This window comes from Carcharhinus amblyrhynchos, chromosome 9 (assembly GCF_965287045.1).
Source record: "Carcharhinus amblyrhynchos chromosome 9, sCarAmb.v2.hapA, whole genome shotgun sequence".
NCBI lineage: Eukaryota > Metazoa > Chordata > Chondrichthyes > Carcharhiniformes > Carcharhinidae > Carcharhinus > Carcharhinus amblyrhynchos.
The window spans coordinates 27,873,445-27,893,338 of record NC_137332.1 but is presented as its reverse complement, the minus strand read 5'-3'; the positions used below and the strand labels follow the sequence as shown (position 1 = coordinate 27,893,338).

Below are 19,894 nucleotides of genomic sequence, written 5' to 3'. Positions count from 1 at the left end.
CCTACCCTCATTTAGTGACGCAATAAGATGTAACTTATGGCCTTTCCAGAGCTGTGATTACAGCTGCTGTGTGGGCTCCAGCCTTTTGTTTTCAAAGAAGCACTCAGGTCTACTTTACAAGTTTAATTCAATGGCTTAGAAATTATGACTAAGATCGCAGACTCCACCTAGATGGTTTGAAGTAGTGCAGGTGAGCTGAACGCATACTAAATCTTTGCTGTAGGGTATTCATCAGTTTGACTTTTGCTCCTCTGCAATTCAATGCATTGTGCATATGGTCCCAGGATCTTATGCTCCTGCAGTTCTTTTGGAACTGTGTCCTTTATTTTATTTTGCTTCTTTTTTCTTTTGATCAAAATGTATCACTTCACGTTTCTCTGCATTAAATTTCATCTGCCACTTGTCACTCCTTTTTTTGCCAATCTTCCCATGTCCTTTTGAAGATTGTAGATTCAACTGTCCAAAAAAGCCAAGTGTGTGTCACAAGAAGAAAAAGTGTCAAATTCCTTACCAAATAGTGATTTGAACCATCAAGTGCTTTTTTTGCAAAAGTTTTCTTGTTGTAGTTGGATTATGTGGACTATGAAAGTGGTGTACTGTTGCTATTGCCCGATGGCTTGGAGGTGCTTAATGCAATTATATGCTTGCCATTTCACGAAGTGCACAATTCTACATGCTTACATTTAGTGATCGGCTTCTTGGATTGAACCATTACTTCAAAATTGACTAGTTTTCTGTCATTCTGCAACTGCTGAATGAAACAATCATGACCAACACATACCAACCTTATGGGTACAAGATGTGGTATTAGGTACAGGATGCATGTCTGCCTACACAAGATTATAGAATATTTAACTGGCCAGAAACTGATCTGTAAGGGAAAGCAACACTTTCACTTAGGGTTATCTTCCTTGCTGAGGATATGTGGGGCTGATTCATCTGATGCACATTAGACTAGCTTCCTTTCACAAAGTCAGGGATTTGCTGAAGGAGCGAGCCTCTTTCTGCACTGTGAGGAACTAGCAAGATAAAAAGGAGGCAGGAAAGTGAAAAGGGCTCTCACCCAGTTTCTTATTTGAAATTCATTTAATGTTCATTTCTTCAAAAAATTTAATACAGAATTTGAAGAATCTTTCTACAAGTTTCACTTAGATCCCAGTTAACTCAATGCTCAGCACTTGTGTTTGGAAGTATGCTCAGTGTGATATGCTAATCGTGAAAGGTCAGCAACTGTAACTATTTTGCATGGTAATTTCTTTATTAAATGAAATACAGTATAATGAGGATTCTTCAATTCGACATATTCCAATGGCCCATACATTCTGGGATTGGATGTGAACCATGAATCAATTCACATTTGATTTTTCATCTTCAGTACTGCAATTATTTAGGGATAGACAAAAAACCTTAATTCAGTTCTTCAACAACTAGTTTATACATTAAAAAAAAGGGTCATTTCAGAATCAAAACTCTATTGATTTCTCTCCTCCTACTCAATTTTTAGACAGGATTAAAATATACAAATATATGAAATGCTTTTAATAATGAATCGAGCAAGTTCTACGCAGTTTCTCATTTTGCTTTCACTAGAGTAATTCAAAAGTATCAGGTTGCCAAGTTTCACATCAGCTCTTAGACTGCATAAGAGCTTGATTTTTGCCTCTACGGCACGACAAAGTTACAACATCCTTTAGTTGATTTACAAATCCAATAAAGACCACCAACAACTCAAAAATGCTTCAGCAGTCTATCAAAGGTATATCAAACTCCAATGTTATTTTGTAACTTGCATATGGAATTTGCCTTTGATTTGAAAATCAATGACTGGAGGAGGATACAAAAACCATTGTTCAAGCTCATAACAAAAGGTTTGAGAGTGTATCCCATTGGAACAGTTATAAAGTACTACATTGTGGAATTTAGAGAATCTTGTCTATATTAAATACAGTTCCACAATACCAGCATATTAAAATTGGTTTTAGGGAACATTTTGGGGAAGGGTAGGGAAAGAAAACAAAGGACACAGCAATTCCATTCTCCTAAAAGTTCTCTTTAAACAAGGTCATTTCTCCACAATCAACTGAGTAATGAGTTAGAGAAATCAATGCACCCTGAAAAACTGATCAAACCTGCACTATGTATGCATACTTCCATTTTTAGTTCTGTCAGTTCAAGCATATTATATACTAGATATAAATCTGTACAATTTTCAAAAGGAAACATAAGAAAATGCATATAGACAAAACTTTTAGAACGAGGACTGTAAGGACAGGCACAGTAAAGAAGAACACATGCACAGTTTGTGGCCTCTGTGAATGACAGTTGAATTCAGTGGCCACGACAGTTACAACGCAAGTGCTTTAACACACATTTCAATTTCACAGATTGATGCCAACAACTTCTCAGCCTTGAGTTTTGGCAGCTTGTTCCTCCTTCTGCAGGGCTTGTCTCAACGCCTTCAGATTTTCTGTAGGAGACACAAATATTAATATTTAGACAAGCCAATACTGAGCTGAGAAATATAAATCACTTCACTGAGCTGTGCAATATGAATAATTCAAGAATATGGACTGTCCATGAAACTAGTTTAAAGATTGTACTTATAATGTAGTGATCCTCAAAGATCTTTAAATAGGTCATTTAACTTTAAAAAGATCTCTGTAAAGATTAACACTAAGGTAGTTGCAGATTAAGAAACCAACGCCCCACAAAGATGAAAGGGCAACTAAAGTCATATTAGGCTACAAGTTACAGTACACTATTAGGTATTAACTGAAGTATATCCTTGTTGAATTTAATTTGACCACAATCACTGCAGATCTTAAACAAAATTAATATACAAATGGGGTCAAGTACAAATTTTTGAGTATGTTAGTAGCTCATTAAGTTCCTGATGTAAACTTGAATATCATGTTTTATTGTTAACAATAAATTTGGCATAGCTCTTGGACCCAAGCAGATAGGGTGATTACACTGGTCATCACAAATATTAAAGATTTAAAATGACCCATGACATTATACTATTGCATATTTAACCAATATTTTCAGTATTGAATTCAAGATTGAATTCTGTATTTTTGCCCATCCAAGTTTTTGGAAGGGATGAGTGAAATATCTTCAGCAATACCACCAAAATAGCGACCTCTTATTCAATTCCCAATTTTCTTTTCTCAGATGTGGTGTAAAATGGGTTTGCTATTGCCCATGGCTAATGTCATCCAAGATCTCTCTATTCTAAATAGAGAAATCATTAGCTGGGCTCCAGGTAATTTGTGGAAGAGAACATTGGGAAGATTGAAAAGCAGTACGGCAGCATAGAAATATTCAGTCCTCCCACTCATCTTTAGAGCAGCTCCTATTCATCACAGCTAGGCAGCATGGTGGCCAGCACTGCTACCTCACAGCGCCAGGAGTCTGGGCTTGATTTCCACCTGGATCACTGTACAGAGCTTGCACCTTCTCCCAGTATCTGCATGGGGTTCTTCTGGATGCTTCGGTTTCCTACCCACAGTCTGAGAGGTGCTTTGGCTCTGCTAAATTCCCTCTCAGTATACCCAAACAGGAGCCAGAGTGTGGTGACTCAGGGATTTTCACAATAACTTAATTGCAGTGTTAACGTAAGCCTCCTTGTGGTACTAATAAATAAACTTAAAACTAGCTGTCTTTTATCCGATAAAATGATAGTAATTTTAAAAATGTACTGTCAAGATCTTGAAATATTTCCATCCTTTCGTCAATGTATGTTTGTAATATGTTGGTGTAGTTCTCAATATTGAAGTCAGGTAGCTGAGTCATCTTCAGGAGTTTGTCATCTGCATCACTCCACAGTAGTAACTTCTGTTTAAAAAAAAGAAAAAAATTATGCCACTTCCATTTCTACATCAAACATTTTAAGCACTCATATCTAACATAGCCAGGTGGGATAGAATTTAGATGCAATTCTTACAAACTGCTCAAGTTCAAGGGGCATTTTTCTTTTGTAGGTAGGCAGCCAAATTTCTAGATCCTCCTGTTATTGCACATTTTCCGTCCCACCTTGAGCTCACTTAATGAGTGCTAGTTGCTTTGTCGTACCTTGTCTGAGTAATGATGTGTGGTTGCCAGGGTTGGACCTTGCACAGTAAGCAGTCTCACAACACCAGGTTAAAGTTCGACAGGTTTATTTGGTAGCATGAACTTGGAGTGCTGCTCCTTCGGGTGATGAAGGAGCAGTGCTCCAAAAGCTCGTGCTACTAAATAAACCTGTTGGACTGAGTAATAATAGGCTATTCGAATAAGATTGGGATGTGGTGGCTTGACAAGAAAGCAGGGGGAAGTCAACCAAGCCCAATCTAGTCTCCAACAGATATTTGTGTACATTCATTTGTGCACCCCACAAATCCCTGATTATGATCAGTTAATACACTGGGGATCACACCTGCATCTTCTCAGCATAAGTGGCTCAGTTAGTCACCAAACAAAATCTTTGAAAGCCTAAATCAATATTTTGACTTTGGAAAAAAAAAATTCAAATTCATACCTGTTGAATTTCTCGATGTTCATCCACTACTTGTTCTTCCAGTTCAAGAATTCTGGAAACATCCACATGCAAGTCACAAATCTTTGATGGCGCCTCCTTAAAATGGAAGGACAAATCAAGACAACATATCGATAAGCAAGAATTTAAGCCCTTTTTTAAATTAAGTGTACATATGGAGGTGGAGATTTTCCAGGTGTGCCATCTAAGAAACCAATAACATCATAACCTTTTCCATCTGCTATGTTGGTGATTTATTTCAATTAAATAAAACTTGCATGAACTGATCATTTTTGATTCGATTTGTCACATGTATTAGTATACAGTGAAAAGTATTGTTTCTTGTGTGCTATACAAGCAGACCATACATAGGGAAGGAAAGGGTGCAGAATGTAGTGTTAAAATCATAGCTAGCGTGGAGAGAAAGATCAATTTAATACGAAGTAGGTCCATTCAAAACTCTGATGGCAGCAGGGAAGAAACTGTTTTTGAGTCAGTTGGTTACATGATTTGACTTTTGTATCTTATTCCCCTACGAAATAAGGTGGAAGAGACTATGTCAGGGGTGCATGGGGTCCTCGATTATGGGGCTGCTTTTCTGAGGCAGCAGGAGTGTCGTTTGATCACTTTTGAGGGTTATGAAAAGCAGAACGATGTCTGTCTTTTTACGTGCACAGTAAAAAGTCTGACAACACCAGGTTTTAGTCCAACCGATTTATTTGATAATAGACTCACAAGCTTTCGGGGTTAGCCCCTTCGTCAGGTGAATGATTTCACCTGACGAAGGGGCTAACCCCGAAAGCTTGTGAATGATTTCACCTGACGAAGGGGCTAACCGAAAGCTTGTGAGTCTATTATCAAATAAATTGGTTGGACTAAAACCTGGTGTTGTCAGACTTTTTACTGTGTTTACGCCAGTCCAACGCCGGCATACCCACATCATTTTTACGTGCATGCAGATGGAAGATAAGTTGCACACGAGCTGTAGGTAGTTGAAACAAAGAAAAAGCAGAGACCAAGGTTTCTGTTTATATGTTGTTATGGATTAGTACACATTTCCATTTGGACTCTTGAAAGGTTTCTTGAATTAGCTCATTGTAGTGACAGCGAAGTCAACATAATGGCTTAAAGAAAGTACTGACATGGAAATCTGCCCTGTCTTGGTGGATTTATTTCCAATAAGGACCTGAAATTAAAGATAACAGCAACCTTTAATATTCTTTCTTGCTCCCATCATAAACATTAATTTGTATTTCTTTTAGCCTGTTTGCTTTTATAGCATTTTGTGTTTTTATTTAAATTCATATGTAAAACAATGCACAGAGTATTATGAAGCGGGTGCAGGTAAGAATCAGTAGACCTGTTAGAGCAGTTTCATTTTTAACAAGGAATCAGGAAAATCTAAATAGAAAAGCAGCTATATCTAAAGTTGTATCATACTTCTCATATTGTGTGTTATGGTACTACAGTTTTCTTGTAGTTAGTTATTTCACTACATTAAGCAATAGTTTTAAATCAGGGCTGTTTCAGATGTAACAAAAGCTGATAGTTTAAAACGATTCAATAGTTTCTCCATCTGAATGTTACCTGTTTCATTGGCCTAAGACAAAGTAATATGTCTACCAAAGCCAATGAAGCAAAGGAAAATTTTAATGTACTTGCCACATTTATCATTGTACAGAACATGCTGGATGAGAATATGATCTGTTGAATTGGCTGATTATTACACTCAGGCAGATCACATATACATACTCCATCAAAATGTAGTGTAGCTAAGGATCTGTTTTTAATTAGTTGGGGTACTCAAACACATAGTGCACAGAATACAGACACGAACTGGCTGCACCTTACACAAAGGAATAAGAGCAAGAGTAGGTCATTCAGCCCTTTAACACTGCTCCACTATTCAATAAGATCCAGGTGGAACTTATACATTATCACTTAGCTGTCCTACCTCCATTTTACATACAACCCCCACCCATCCCATCACAAAAAAGTTTGTAATATACTCAATGACTGAGCAATCACAGCACTGTCTGGGATATAGAATTTCAAAGATTCACAATCCTCCAAGTACAAGAATTGCTCATCTCAGTTCCAAATGGCTGACCTGTACTCAAGGCTCTGCCCCCAATTCTAGCCAAACAGCCTCTCAGCATCTGATCAGTCAAGCTCAAAGAATTTTATACATTTCAATAAGGGCATCTAATCAGTCTTATCTCAAAAGAACATATGCACAGTCTACTCAATCTCATCCCGCGAATCCATAAAATCCCTACAGTGCAGAGACACCATTTGGGCCAATAAGACTGCACCGACTGTCTGAAAAAGCATCCCACCCTGGTTTGACCCTCTGCTACATCGCCATAACACGCATTTACCATGGCTAATCCATATAACCTATACATCACTGGACATTAAGAGGGCAACCTAGCATGGCCAATCCACCTAACCTGCCCATGTTTGGACTGTGGGAGGAAACTGCAGCACCCAGAAGAAACCCACATCAACACGGGGAAAATGTGCAAACTCCACACAGACAGGTCTTCCCAAGTCCCTGACACTGAGGTCACCGTGCTAACTATTGTGCTACTATGTCTTCTCCTTATTGCATTTTTCTTAGAATGGACTAAGATTTGCTTTATTGGTTACTGTTGCTGCAGTGCCGCAGAGCTGAGTTGTCATTGGGATAAGGGTCTTCATATTTTGAAATAGACTTCAATGGAAATGGATAATGGTACTCATTTTTGTCTGGTAGCAGCTACCTATTGTAAATAGTGGGAAATATTATGATAAAATTAGACAAACAACATTATTGGTTAAAGTCTAGTGTCAGGTTGCTTCTGGTATATTTTTATACTTAATTAGTAATCAACAACAAACAACCAGATAATTTGTTTAGTAGCTTCAACTGAAGGAGGATAAGCATTGGGTGATGGAACCACCCTGCCTCTCAAATAGTTGCACAGGATGCTTTATTTTCACCCAAGATACAGAAGGTATGTTGATTTAACATCTCATCTGAAAGGATGTGCAAGGAACATACACGAGTAGAACAGGAGAATGGAGGCCTTTGTCAGATATCAATAGTTCAATGCTGCAAAATGTGCAAGAGATATAGAAAAATCTGTGGTGGAATTAGAGGACAAGTAAAATCAAAGAAAACAAAGATATTTTGTAAATGCATAAAGAGCAGAAGATAACTAGATGTTTGGTTTTTTTTTAGAAACCAAATGGGTAACTTGTGTGTGGAGACAGAAGACATTGTTGTATATTTTATAACTCAGATCTATGAGGAGGTTACATTCGTGTGTATAACAGGTTTTATTCAGTGCTTCAAAAATGTCTTATCCATGCTTCAGCCCCTTTACAGTTTTGTTCATTTTTCCAAATCCACACAAAGGCTTAAATCAACTAAGCACAGTTAATAATTGTAAATAGACTCACCTAATCAAAATAGAATTGGACACTAGTTTTATAAAGGGAGGGGAAAGATATAAAAGACATTTAAAGCATAATTAAGGACTCCACGCACCCTAGACATTTTCTCTTCCCCTTCTATCGTTGAGAAAAAGATACAAAAGTGTGAGGTTACATACCAACCGACTCAAGGACAGCTTCTTCCCTGCTGCTGTCAGACTTTTGAACAAACTTACCTCAAGTTGATCTTTCTCTACACCCTAGTTATGACTGTAACACTACATTCTGCACTCTCATTTCCTTCTCTATGAACCGTATGCTTTGTCTGTATACTGTGCAAGAAACAATACTTTTCACTGTATACTAATACATGTAACAATAATAAAATCAAATCGTAATAGTGTGGCACCCCTCAGGCAATGTCAAAACACTTCAGACTTCGTCAAGAACAAAAGTTATTTGTTGACAAACAGTAATCAAGTGCAGGGGATAGCAGCCAAGACTGCTTTGGGACAGAGTTCCAGTTCTTACATGCTTCCTACGTGCTGCTTGATGATTCACCTCAGAAGACCCCCACCCTCTGGTGTGATCACTGTTATGATGTGGGTATGCCGGCGTTGGACTGGCGTAAACACAGTAAAAAGTCTGACAACACCAGGTTTTAGTCCAACCGATTTATTTGATAATACTCACAAGCTTCCGAGGTTTCCCTCTTCCCTCAGACAGAGCAGCTCTGTCTGAGGCCAGAACTCTCCATTCACCTGATGAAGAGGGAAACCTCGAAAGCTTGTGAGTATTATCAAATAAATCGGTTGGACTAAAACCTGGTGTTGTCAGACTTTTTACTGTGATCACTGTTTCCATTGGACTCTCAGGTCAGTGGCACTTTTGCTCTACTGTCTTAAAGTGACAGACCACATACACAACATTCCCCCCCCTCCAACTTTCTTATCCAATTTTCAAAATCGACTTACTCAGCCCACCCACATTCAAAATAAACACACACAAATTAGTGATTGTTCAATGGAGGAATCTTAAGGCTTTCATTTAACAACAGCATAACTCCAAATATAATCTCACATGGGATTCTTCCATACAGGCTTGCTGCTCTCTGAATTCTGTCCTAGACTCTGCGCTGACTTTGGACTATATACTTTACTCTGCAGATGGTGTTACTCTTCAATCGTTCGTTGGTCCTTTTCTTGGTCACATCTTACTCTACGATGTATGCAGGTACCATCACCACACCACAGTTTTGTTCTTGATAGATCATACAATCTCAGTTTGTCACTTGTAATGATACTCTATCACACAACCTTAGTACCAGAAATAGAGTATTTTCTCTTCCTAGCATTCAGTGTCTTTTTCTTCATCGACCATTTTATCATACTGGTTCTTGTATTTCTGTTGTGAGCATTTCAGCAACCTTTTTTTGGCATGTAATCCCAGTTCCTTCTCTGCCCAAATTGCTGCTTTGTTTAGTTTTGTCTGGCAGAATTGGGTGGCTTCATTTTCTAATCCCTTCCTCATATCTGATTCAACTAATCTTCTGCTTTGGACCAAAGTTATTCCTTATTCCAAGCATCCTTTTCCTTCTTCACGTCCAAGATCTTCACACTGTCTCTACCAGTTGCAGTTTGGGTTGAGCCCATTCCAGCTCTTCGCAAGAAATTTCCAGTCGACTGACATTTTTCAGCAACTTCCCACTCTTCATCCTCAAACCACTGCTGATTGTTGGCAGAATAGTTTTCTTATTGGAGAATCATTTTGTTTTGTAATTCATGAGTTTATACATTTGAGTTTCTTCCAAGGGGAACCCAACATTCCCTTAAACCACATTTGATATTCTTTCTTTTCTTGTGCTTTGTATATTTTCAGAGAACTGACATGTTCCTTTTGCTTTTGTTGCATCAAAGTCTACTTCTGCGTTCATCATTTATTCCCTCTTTTTGTTATATTTAAATGGACAAAACTCCTGAATTGCCTACTGATTCCAACAATTCTGTTTGTTCTTTGGGTCTGTCCATTGCCATGTGCTGCTCAGCTCCCTTAGACACGAGGCAGTTTCTGTCTCTGTAGAATGCCAATTTCCCAAGTTCACTTATCCATTTTACACAACTAGTAGCTCTATCATTTGGCTGAATTTCAAGGATCCTTAATAATGGCTCTGGTAAATGATAGCTCTGCTATAAGAACATAAGAAATAGGAGCAGGAGTAGGCCATCCAGCCCTTCGAGCCTGCCCCGCCATTCAACAAGATCATGGCTGATCTGTCGCTGCTCAGTTCCACTTTCCCGCCCTCTCCCCATAACCCTTAATCCCCTCTCTTATCAAAAACCCATCAACCCGCGTCTTAAAAATATTTAGCGAGGCAGCCTCCACCACTTCAACGGGCAGAGAATTCCACAGATTCACCACCCTTTTTGAGTGAAGAAGTTCCTCCTCAACTCCGTTCTAAACCGCCCCCCCTTTATCTTGAGGCTGTGCCCCCTAGTCCTACTGTCTTTTTTGAGCGGGAAGAGTCTCTCCACCTCTATCCTATCCATCCCATTCATCATCTTATACGTCTCAATGAGATCTCCCCTCATTCTTCTAAACTCTAATGAGTACAAGCCCAGTTTATTCAGCCTCTCCTCATAGCTCAACCCCCTTAACTCCGGTATCAGCCTAGTAAACCTCCTCTGCACTCCCTCCAAGGCCAAAATATCCTTGCGCAGGTGCGGCGCCCAAAACTGCACACAGTACTCCAGCTGCGGCCTCACCAATGCCCTATACAGCTGCAGCAAGACCTCCCTACTTTTATATTCAATTCCCCTCGCTATGAAGGCCAGCATCCCATTCGCCTTCCTGACCACCTGCTGCACCTGCAAGCTGGGTTTTTGCGACTCATGCACAAGGACCCCGAGGTCCCTCTGCACCGCCTTCGCCCCGTAAGTAATAGTCCTTCCTACCAAAGTGGACCACCTCACACTTGCCAACATTAAATTCCATTTGCCATTTCCTGGCCCATTCGCCCAGCCTATCTAGATCCTTCTGCAGACTCTCCACACCCTCCGCACAATTTGCCGTTCCCAACAGCACATCACACTTTGAAGTAGATGATACAGGATATTCTACACGAGTGCTATGGACCAAAGCACTTAGCATCCATTCCATCGGATTTCCCCAGCTCATCTCTAATTCTATGTTACAACCTCTGTTGTTTTCTGTTTGTGCTTTCTCTCTCAATGCTTTTTACCTTTTATTCACATCTAAATGTCAGATAGGCGCATGCACCTGACCAGTGTAAAAAAATTTGAAATGTGCATGTGTGTACCTCTTCCAGCCAGTGCACGCACAATTTGGTGTTAGAAACATCAAACAATCTGAACCATGCACGTGGCCCATTCCAGTTGGCACTTGTGTGGAAGACTAGAGGCTCATCAGGACTTGGGAAATGCACAAGATTAGATTTAGTTTATTTACATTCAGCCGTAACACCATTATTCCCACAAAACACATCTCCAAAATCTGTGGCCTGGGGCTCAGCTCCTCGATCCTAGACTTCCTAACCCATAGACAACAATCAGTAAGGATGGCAACAACATCTCCATGATCATCCTCAATACTGGTGCCTCACAAGGTTGTGTCCTCAGCCCCCGACTATATCCTTATAAACCTGCAACTGTATGAACAAATTCCGGGTCCAGCTCAATTTAAGTTTGCCAATTCTGGAAGGTCTGAAAATAGATAAGTCCCCTGGTCCGGATGGGATTTACCCCAGGATTCTCTGGGAGGCAAGCGAAGTGATTGCAGAGCCTCTGGCTCTGATCTTCAGGTCGTCGTTGGCCTCTGGTATAGTACCGGAAGATTGGAGGTTAGCGAATGTTGTCCCATTGTTTAAGGGGAACAGAGACTTCCCCGGGAATTATAGACCGGTGAGTCTCACTTCTGTTGTGGGCAAGGTTTTAGAAAAAATTATTCGGGATAGGATTTATAGTTATTTGGAGAGTAAAGAATTGATTGGAGATAGTCAGCATGGTTTTGTGGCGGGTAGGTCGTGCCTTACTAACCTTATTGAGTTTTTTGAGAAAGTGACCAAAGAGGTGGATGGGGGTAAGGCAGTGGACGTGGTGTGTATGGATTTTAGTAAGGCGTTTGATAAGGTTCACCATGGTAGGCTTCTGCAGAAAATGCAGATGTATGGGATTGGGGGTGATCTAGGGAATTGGATCAGGAATTGGCTAGCGGATAGGAGACAGAGGGTGGTGGTTGATGGTAAATATTCATCATGGAGTTCGGTTTCGAGTGGTGTGCCTCAGGGATCTGTTTTGGGGCCACTGCTGTTTGTAATTTTTATTAATGATCTGGATGAGGGTATAGTTGGGTGGATTAGTAAGTTTGCTGATGACACCAAAGTCGGAGGTGTGGTAGATAGTGATGAAGGGTGTCATAGTTTGCAGGAAGACTTAGACAGGTTGCAGAGCTGGGCCGAGAGGTGGCGGATGGAGTTTAATACAGAGAAGTGAGAGGTAATTCACTTTGGTAGGAATAACAGATGTGTCGAGTATAGGGCTAACGGGAGGACTTTGAATAGTGTGGATGAGCAGAGGGATCTAGGTGTATGTGTACATAGATCCCTGAAAGTTGGGAGTCAAGTAGATAAGGTTGTTAAGAAGGCATACGGTGTCTTGGCGTTTATTGGTAGGGGGATTGAATTTAGGAGTCGCAGCGTCATGTTGCAACTGTACACAACTCTGGTGCGGCCGCACTTGGAGTACTGTGTGCAGTTCTGGTCCCCACATTACAGGAAGGATGTGGAGGCTTTGGAGAGGGTGCAGAGGAGGTTTACCAGGATGTTGCCTGGTATGGAGGGGAGGTCCTATGAGGAGAGGCTGAGGGATTTGGGGTTGTTTTCGCTGGAAAGAAGGCGGCTAAGAGGGGATCTTATTGAAACATATAAGATGATTAGAGGTTTAGATAGGGTGGACAGTAATAGCCTTTTTCCTCTGATGGAGAAATCTAGCACGAGGGGGCATGGCTTTAAATTAAGGGGTGGTAGTTATAGGACAGATGTCAGGGGTAGGTTCTTTACCCAGAGGGTGGTGAGGGATTGGAATGCCCTGCCTGCTGCAGTTGTAAATGCGCCTAGTTTGGGGGCGTTTAAGAGATCGTGGATAGGTTTATGGACGAAAAGGGATTGGTTTAGGTTAGTGGGTCATTGTTTTGTAACTGGTCGGCGCAACATCGTGGGCTGAAGGGCCTGTTCTGCGCTGTAATGTTCTATGTTCTATAACACCACCATAGTGGGTTAGATTGCAAACAATGATGAGATGGAATACAGGGGAGAGAGGGGGAGGGAGGGAGGGAGGGAGGGAGGGAGGGGGAGAGAGAGAGAAAAATCTGGTGAACTAGTGCGACGACAATAATCTCTCCCTCAACGTAAGCAAAACAAAGGAGATAGTTATTGACTTCAAGCAGCGTAGTGGAGGACATGCCCCTCTCTACTTCAATGGGGATGAAGTGGAAATAGTCAGGAGCTTCAAGTTTCCAGATAACCAACACCCTGTCCTGGTCCTTCCATACTGACTCTATAGTTAAGGGAGTCCACCAACACATCTACTTTCTCAGGAGGTGAAGGAAATTTAGCATGTTCACTACAACTCTCACCAACTTTTACAGACGCATTATAGAAAGCTTGGCATGGCTCCCGCTCTATCCAGGACTGCAACAGACCACAAAAGGGTCATGAACAAAGTCCCATCCATCATGCAAACTAACCTCCCATTCACTGACTCTGTCTACACTTCCTGCTGCCTTGGAAAAGCAGCCAGTATAGCCAAGGACGCCACGCACACAGATATTCTCTCTTCCACCAGGAAAAAGATACAAAATTCTTAGGTTATAAAGACAATAAGAGCTAGGAGGAGAAGACCATCTGGCCCCTTGAGCTTGCTCCACCATTCAATAAGATTATGTACCAACTGACTCAAGAACAGCTTCTTCCTTGCTGCTATCAGATTTTGAATGGACCTACCTCTAAGTTGATCTTTCTCTACACCCTAGCTGTGACTGTAACACTACATTCTGCATCATATCCTTTCTCATGTATGGGGCACCTTGTCTGTACTGCACACAAGAAAGAATACTTTCACTGTATACTAATGTGTGACAATAATAAAATAAAAACCAAACCAAATATTTGAGGCTTCCACAGCATAGCAGTTTGGAACCTCTACCCTAAAGAATATTAGAGAACTAGATGGCTTTTTACAGTTGTTTCATGGTCATCAGTAGACTTTTAATTCTAGATTCTCTAGAATATTTACATCATTTCAACAATGGGCTTGATGCAGTAGCAGGTGGTCATTTGCTTCCTTGAATGTGCTGCAATTACTGAGCTCCAACTGCATTTCCCGACACATCTGTAAGAACTACGTTTCTACACGGCACGTTTAATGCATCGAAAGCTGTTAGCTGGGCAATTGCCCATTTCCATTGTGCAGATCGGTTTAGTAGATTCTGAACAGGCTCCGTGACCTCTACATAATTAGGAATTAACGCGATTAAAAAAAGTTGGTAGTACTGATGAACGATGCCAACTCATGTTAGAAAGTATTGGAAGTGCATGAATGGCTTTAACATTGTCATGGACTTTGCTCCAGCTGTTGTCACTCTATACCTTAGAAAGTTATGCTGTTGATGTCGTCTATATGGATTTCAGTAAGGTGTTTGACAAAGTCCCTCATGGTAGATTGGTAGAGAAGATTAAAGCTCATGGGATACGTGGCCAGGTATCTAGATGGGTAGAGAACTGGCTTGCAAAGAGGAGTCAGAGAGTAGTAGTGGAGGGGTCCTTTTCTAGCTGGAGGTCTGTCACTAGTCGTGTGCTGCAGGGCTCAGCACTGGGACCTCTTCTCTTTGTAGTGTATATAAATGATTTGGAAGAGGGAGTAGGTAGTGTGATCAGCAAATTTGCTGATGACACCAAGATGGCTGGATTGGCAGGCAGTGAGGAGCAGTGTCTGGCAATACAACGGGATATTGATAGGCTGGTGTATTGGGCAGATACATAGCAAATGGAATTTAATCTGGATAAATGTGAGGTGATGCATTTTGGCCGGAATAATGTAGGGGGGAGATATATAGTAAAGGGTAAGCCCATAAGGAATATAGAATCGCAGCGAGACCTGGGGGGTGCAAGTGCACAAGTCTTTGAAGGTGGCAGTGCAAGTGGAGAGTGTGGTAAAGAAAGCCTATGGTATGTTAGCCTTTATGGGAAGGGGTATAGAATATAAGAGCTGGAGTCTAATGTTGCAGTTGTACAGAACGTTGGTTAGGCCGCATTTAGAGTACTGTGTCCAGTTCTGGTCACCTTACTACCGGAAGGATGTGGAGACTCTGGAGAGAGTGCAGAGGAGGTTTACCAGGATGTTGCCTGGTATGGAAGGACTGGGGTATGAGGAAAGATTGAATAAATTGGGGCTCTTTTCCCTTGAAAGACGGCGACTGAGGGGGGGGATCTACTAGAGGTATATAAGATTATGAAGGGTATAGATAGAGTAAACAGAGGTAAGCTATTTCCTATGATAGAGACACATAGGACAAGGGGCCATGGGCTTAAGGTAAGGGGGGGGGGGGGGGGGGGGAGAGGAGGAGAGAGGTATAACACAGATATTAGAGAGAGGTTATTCACACAGAGGGTAGTGGGGATATGGAATGCTCTGCCAAATAAGGTGGTGGAGGCAAGCACGCTAGAGGTCATTTAAGAGTAACTTAGACAGGCACGTGACTGGTTGGAGATGGGTGGATATAGGAGATTGTTTTAAATAAGGGTCATTAGCACTGGGACGTCCCTGGTAAGGCAAATGGATATGGTACAACAATAAATGTTTTTTTTCCCCCTCTTTTCATTCACAGGTTTTAAGTCGGTTTGCCTCGTGTCCAACGAGGGGCATACACACAATGGGTCGTATTTGGGCTGCTCTTGGTTGTTTGAGATTGGCCTAGTGCTTCATGTCATTAGTGTGTGCCTAAACTGGACCAGATACTGGGCAAGACAACAGCTCAGCAACTACCACTGATTGCTGTGCAGACACATGGATTTGGGCCAGTGTCTGTGGGAGTTTGTGCATTCTCCCGGTGCTTGCGTGAGTTTTCTCCGGGTGCTCCAGTTTCCTCCCACACCCCAAAGATGTGCTGTTAGGCTGACTGGCAGTAATAAATTGTCCCTAAATTAGTTTCCCTCAATGCGGATGGCCATAAAACATTAGACAAGGGTCATGGGTGGAGGAGGGGACTGGTGGTGTTAAGATGGCGGCGCGGGCTTGTTGGGCCGAAGGGCGTTTCCCGGGCTGTTTTTGTTCTTTGTTCTAAATGTGCAGGTCTTTGTTGAGCATCAAATTGCATTGAGTGGAGTGAGCACAATATTGAGCTTGGTATTTCCTATGGATAATGACATTGTCAAGTATTTTGAACATCCCTCATTTATCTGACAGATTTGAAGAAACTATCTTCTGGAATGTGCTAGGTGCTGAACTTTATCCAGTGGACATTCTTTAGTATTCAATGAATACATGAGTAACATAAGCTGCAAGATATACCACTAGTAGTGCAAACTGACAAGATACCCCTAACTTGTCAGCAGAATTACTCCAAGTGAAGCACCCTATCCTCACATTTATGCCAAAATAGAAAATTGTTGGGGTCTAGTCTGGCTTTCTAATGTAATTTGGAATTCTGGTTCAGGGCACTAACCTTTTGCAGACTGCTTCTACATCCATACTGTCCATCGCTAAAGCAAGTAAATAGGCCTTGTAACATCAATTCTACAGCATAGGTGTTTTTTTCAGTGAAGGTGTAGACTTAAACATTTCTCTATCATCCTTGTATGTTTTATGTCCAAGCTCAATATGGATGTGACATTTAAGCAACCGTCTGCCTTATTTTTCCAGTGCGTTAAAACGTCTGTTCCATGTTATAGCTCTGGCTTCCAGCTGTTGTACAGCCTTGTTTTTATTTCTGGGTCCACACCCAGCCTTAACCAATCAGCCACAGTGAGCATCAATTGTGAGCAGATTCACCAAACTATAATTGGACACTACAATCACAACTCTGAATACTTTACGTCTGACTTCACAAAAGAGGGACAACAAGCAAACGTAGTTGAGTGTGAAATATTGGATAGGATAAACAGCGGGAAATAATGAATTTAGCAATTTAAGTAGTTAAAATTGTCAGGCCTGAATGTAATGCATCTCAGGCCATTGAGAAAAACAAAATTATCTGATGGATTGTGTGTTTTGACACAACGATGTGAATTGTGATATTAATCTTTAATTCTATCAGCTAATCCAATACAAAGAAAAGTAAGTTAAAAACAAGCAGGTACTGACATAAGATAGCTGCTGCAGATTACCTGGTGTTCCAAGTGGCCAATTTTTGGAAGTTTCCATTGTGAATTACAGTTAGGACCTGCCAAGTCAACACCCTGTGGAATTTCATACCTCGTGTAATGAACTGCTTCAAGCAACAAACTATACTGGAATTCAATTGTTATTTCTATAAAATTATCTTTTAAAACTACTGGGACAATGGCTTCATAATTGTATTTTTTCTATCTCCATGACGGATGCTTCAAGTGTTAATGGTTGGGACATTACAGAATCTCATTATCTAGGACACAAAAATAGCCAACATCTGTCCAGGTAGGAGCTAATCAATTACCTTCTGAAATCACTATAGGGAGAGATCATATGACCAGAACCACCATTTTGAATACAGAAGCTGCTAAAAACTAGTCTGAAAGAAATCAACCGAGAGAGCAGTAATGCCAGGCTTTCCTCACATTCTCAAGTTACAGTTTGAAATCTATTACAAAGAGAATTTTGAAATAAAAACCCAGTGCAAAATCAATTTCTGGAAATGATTGACAGCATTTAACAAAGGTCTGTCTCCAGAATTTGTAAGTTACATCAACCTCAATTATGCTGGGATATCAAGACCACCAAGTAAAATTTCTGCCTGAGTCATGGATACCAGCGAAGGACACAAAAAAAAGGGGTGAGCTCGTGTTTTGCCTTTTATTAGTGAATTTTAATTTGGTCAAAATTGAACCTCCTATTATAAAATGTGTTCATACATGCACACGTGTGCTTGTTAGAGTCACAGGCTACTGTAAATGGAGAAGTTTATGAAATGTGACATAGATAATGGTAAAAAAAAGTACAGAACGGTGCTGAAATACCCAAGGGTCTTAGTTGATCTTCAAGTCTGTCTGCAAATAGTGGTAGTCAAAAGTGAGAGAGAAAGTTACGATTAAACAACAAAGATCTACTCTGATCATTGCACTTAAGCATGGTAGTGCATTCTTGTGACAGGAAAGGAAGAGATTCAAGCACAGGAGGGAAGTGCAAGTAAGCACCAAGGAGTGAAAGATAATGATTGGAGAAAATTGGGCTTTTATACCTGGAAAGGAAATATAGTTAATAGAATGAAATAAAAATTAAATTATCTGCAAGTGTAGAACAAAATGGCATAATTTAAAAACTATAATTAAATTTAAACAAGAAAGCATTGAAGCAATGAAAACCCTGGCATCATTTAACAGCAGCAGAGGGGACATTAGGCAATTACCTTGAGATTTTGTCCCCAACTGTGCATAGACTTAGTTGAAACAGGACATTGGAAGATTGAAACATGCATATTGGAAGACATACGGCATTATAATCAATCATTTTGCAGAGTATTTTTAAATAGAGAAATCTTACTACACATATTGTATTCAATGTAGAGCTATAATTGGAGTTATCAGCAACAAGTAATCAGATATCCAGATGTTACATGTTATTAAAAAAATCTCAGTAAAGAAACACCAATGTTCACTATTCCAAGGAGACAGTCACAATGAAAGGAATTTCACATAATTAAAGCACAAAGCTGGAAGAGTAAAGGTAGATCAAATTTTATTCCGATAACCTTCTCTGAACCTAATGTCTCTTGCTTACCATTACATTAATACAGAAGACAAAAGGATTTTTAATATGGAACGTAGAGATATAGGAGTAATAGGTGACAGAGCATCATAAAAGGAAAGATTGCTGGCTGGTAGTATATCCACTAAAAAAAAGCCAAATAGGTTTAAACACAATACAAATTTCAACTCTGCCCTTGTCCCCACTAAATGAAATCTGAAACAGCCCTGAGTTTTGGGAAAGCTAGTAAGAAACTATGAACCTAACCTGAGAAGCATCCAAAGATAAATCACCTCGCGCTGTAACCATTTTCTGATTCTCACTTTGAAGTTCGCCAGGCTTTAAAGATAACACCAGAGGGTATGTGAGAAAGACAGTGTGTAATACAGGAGTTTAAAGAGGTTAGATTACATCCAGTAGCCACAAAAACCATAAGTATTGCTTCCAATTCTTGGAAACTTTAAATGGACCTATTTATTTGAGATGGTCTACTTTAAGTAAATTTACACAATTTATTAAACCAAGAAAGAAAACAATAAAGGCTACCAGATGTAGCTGACATGCATGAATGAAGCTAAAGATTCTAATCACCAGGTTTTAAAGAACATGCAGTGTTAATTTTTATAATCAACGCCACTCTGCTCTGTAATTAAGGTAACAGAAGTTATATCACAAATATCCTTTGTTCAGCTCGTCAGAATGTAGACCAAATTGCCATTTGGTGAAATGAGGCAACGGTAATAGTGAATTCGCTTTATGTCAAGATGTGAACACAAATGTTATTAACGTATACAAATTTTAATGTAATACAACAGAATGAAAATACATGCTATCTCCTCAAAACTCAGGATTGTTTTATTTGCTTCAATAGATCTAATTTGGAATATTTTGGGGCAAGGGTGAAATGACCAAAGCTGCTAACAAGTTTGATACAAAACCCATTTCCTTTGAAATGGACCCCAAAAAGCTTATCAGAAAGCACATTCACACTGGTGTGGAAGTGGTA

General features: G+C 40.3%; 1 protein-coding gene across 1 annotated transcript in view; it reads right to left on the bottom strand.

Annotated features, from left to right (window-relative positions):
- Nucleotides 1-1,137: 1,137 nt before the first annotated feature.
- Nucleotides 1,138-19,894, bottom strand: part of kif2c (kinesin family member 2C) — an 87,135-nt gene continuing 68,378 nt past the window's right edge. Inside the window, exons 18-21 of the mRNA XM_080196541.1 lie at nt 19,156-19,227; nt 4,520-4,615; nt 3,702-3,837; nt 1,138-2,467 (exon numbers count right to left, since the gene is read on the bottom strand). Coding sequence (XP_080052667.1) covers nt 2,403-2,467; nt 3,702-3,837; nt 4,520-4,615; nt 19,156-19,227 — 369 coding nt within the window. The 3' untranslated portion in view covers nt 1,138-2,402. The remainder of the gene's footprint in view (nt 2,468-3,701; nt 3,838-4,519; nt 4,616-19,155; nt 19,228-19,894) is intronic.